The 2,029-nt window shown below is 45.7% G+C and overlaps 1 protein-coding gene across 1 annotated transcript; it reads right to left on the bottom strand.

The window, feature by feature from the left end:
* Positions 1-686: 686 nt before the first annotated feature.
* Positions 687-1,619, bottom strand: LOC107658695 (forkhead box protein D2-like). The gene has a single exon (XM_016447349.1). It carries the CDS (start codon positions 1,608-1,610, stop codon positions 687-689), a length of 924 nt encoding a protein of 307 aa, XP_016302835.1. The 5' UTR covers positions 1,611-1,619.
* Between the last annotated feature and the right edge of the window lie 410 nt (positions 1,620-2,029).

A 2,029-nucleotide genomic window follows, 5' to 3' on the forward strand; every position in this document is an offset into this window, starting at 1 on the left:
ACACACAACACAGGTTGTGTTTATTTATGCCTATGCGTGTCATAGTTATCATTATTCCTAATTTTTCATTCATAGTAATGAGAATAATTCACATGATTGGAAATGTGATGATGAATAATAACAATTAATGAATTAAAAAAATGTTAGCAATCGATATCTTACCTGATCTTACCTTTTTTGGGTGGTTGCTTAGTTAACTGTTTATCCTTGTTGAGAAATGAGTGAGACACGTCTGGAAAATAATGGCACTGTATTTACAGCACAAGAGAAATTTTGCAAGTAAAACGCAATTTGTTTTACAACATAATCTTATAACCGTTTTCTGGTTGTATTTCTTGTTCATGCCAAATCATGAACAAATCACGACATTTCTTGTCCATTTAAAAAAAGTCAATTTTATTTCCGTCAAAACGCGAAAAGGAAATTCGTCATTTAAATAGTCGATTCGTTCGATATTTAATCATTCCAATAAAATAACATGCATCAATAAACAATTTCAGCATGTAACACTTCAACACTTCACTGGATGAATTCCTGACAGAAAAAAATGTAAAACTCAAAAGTTCCTTAAAATATTCGAAAACATTCGACGCGATGCTCTACACACTTTTATACCTCGGGATAAACGAAATGATCCCTGAGAAGAAAGAAAAAAAAACAATAGTTTCGTGTCCAAATATGCGCTGCTAGTCATTGACGCAAGCCAGGTGTCTGTGTTTAGTGGACAAATCCACGTGACTGTGCACATCTTGCAGATTCTGGTACTCGTACTGAAAATTAAGGACCCGAGGGAAGCCCACTGGATTGAACATTGCTGAGGACGCGTATGGAGAGGTCGGGGCCATTGCGCAGGCGAGGCCATGGGTGACAGGCTCCATGGCCACTGTTTGAGACTGTGGGAAAGACTTGGCTGTGACAGAGTTCCTCGAGAAAAGCGTGGACAGCGCCGGTAAAATGCTCCCAACAGGTGGCACGCCGATGGGTTGATGGAAGCCAAACGGGTAGATATCCAGCCCCGGTAAATGAGCGCAGGACGCGCTGAGCCCGTACGCGCCGTAGCCGAGGTTAGGAAAGCCACTGGGCTGCAGCGCCTGATCTTTGAACACGCCAAATTTGAAGTGCTGCCGCTTAAATCGCTTCCTTCTCCTCAGGAAACTTCCGTTCTCAAACATATCCGATGAATTGGGATCCAGAGTCCAGTAATTCCCTTTCCCGGGATTACCGGGCTCGCGTGGCATTTTCACGAAGCAGTCGTTTAGGGAGAGATTGTGTCGGATGGAGTTCTGCCAGGCTGGGAACTTCTCTCGGTAGTACACAAACCGGTGGCTGATGAAGTCGCATATCTCGCTGAGGGTGAGACGCTTCTTTGGGCTCTGGAGGATGGCCATGGTGATCAAAGCGATGTAGGAATAGGGCGGTTTCACGGAAGCGCTCTTGCTCGAGCTTGAGGGACATATGGAAGATGGGACGTGGTCCTTATCCTCCTTCTTATGTACCTGGTCGGATGCAGAAAGAGCGGAGGTCGAAAGATGTTCATCTCCAGACTCCTTGCCACCTTCTCCAACCACGTCGACAACGAGGTCATCCATTAAATCAGTGTCCAGGGTCATAATCCACAAGCTGGAGACGCGAAACGGGTTCTAAACAAGCAGATGGCAACGCGCAGGAGTCTTAAACTCTCCTTCGCTTGAAAAGGGCTGTCCCTGGTTCCTCAGAACACCCTGGAAGATGGATGATAAAGAGACGAGCGCGCTAACAACACAGCATTTAATTTGGCCACACAGGAATCCTCACCATTCGAGCGCAGGAGGTCTGGAGAGCTGCGCTTGCAGCAGTGTCCATCGTCCACTCCAACGCAACTGGATTCCTGCAGCTGTTCGGGAATCGGATGACGATGATGTCATTCTCAGGAAGAAGCTCCACTCCAATGAAAACAGGGCAACTCTACCAGGTTCTGTCCGCAGACAGTCCTCCGAAGGAACCATGATTGATGTCACTCAAGTCACAAGGGTATTACGTCGCTTAACTT

The sequence above is a fragment of the Sinocyclocheilus anshuiensis genome, unplaced genomic scaffold (genome assembly GCF_001515605.1).
Source record: "Sinocyclocheilus anshuiensis isolate Anshui unplaced genomic scaffold, SAMN03320099.WGS_v1.1 scaffold828, whole genome shotgun sequence".
Taxonomy (NCBI): domain Eukaryota; kingdom Metazoa; phylum Chordata; class Actinopteri; order Cypriniformes; family Cyprinidae; genus Sinocyclocheilus; species Sinocyclocheilus anshuiensis.

Excerpts from the sequence above, each read along its gene's own strand:
- LOC107658695 (XM_016447349.1), bottom strand. The coding sequence starts at position 1,610 with ATGACCCTGGACACTGATTTAATGGATGACCTCGTTGTCGACGTGGTT.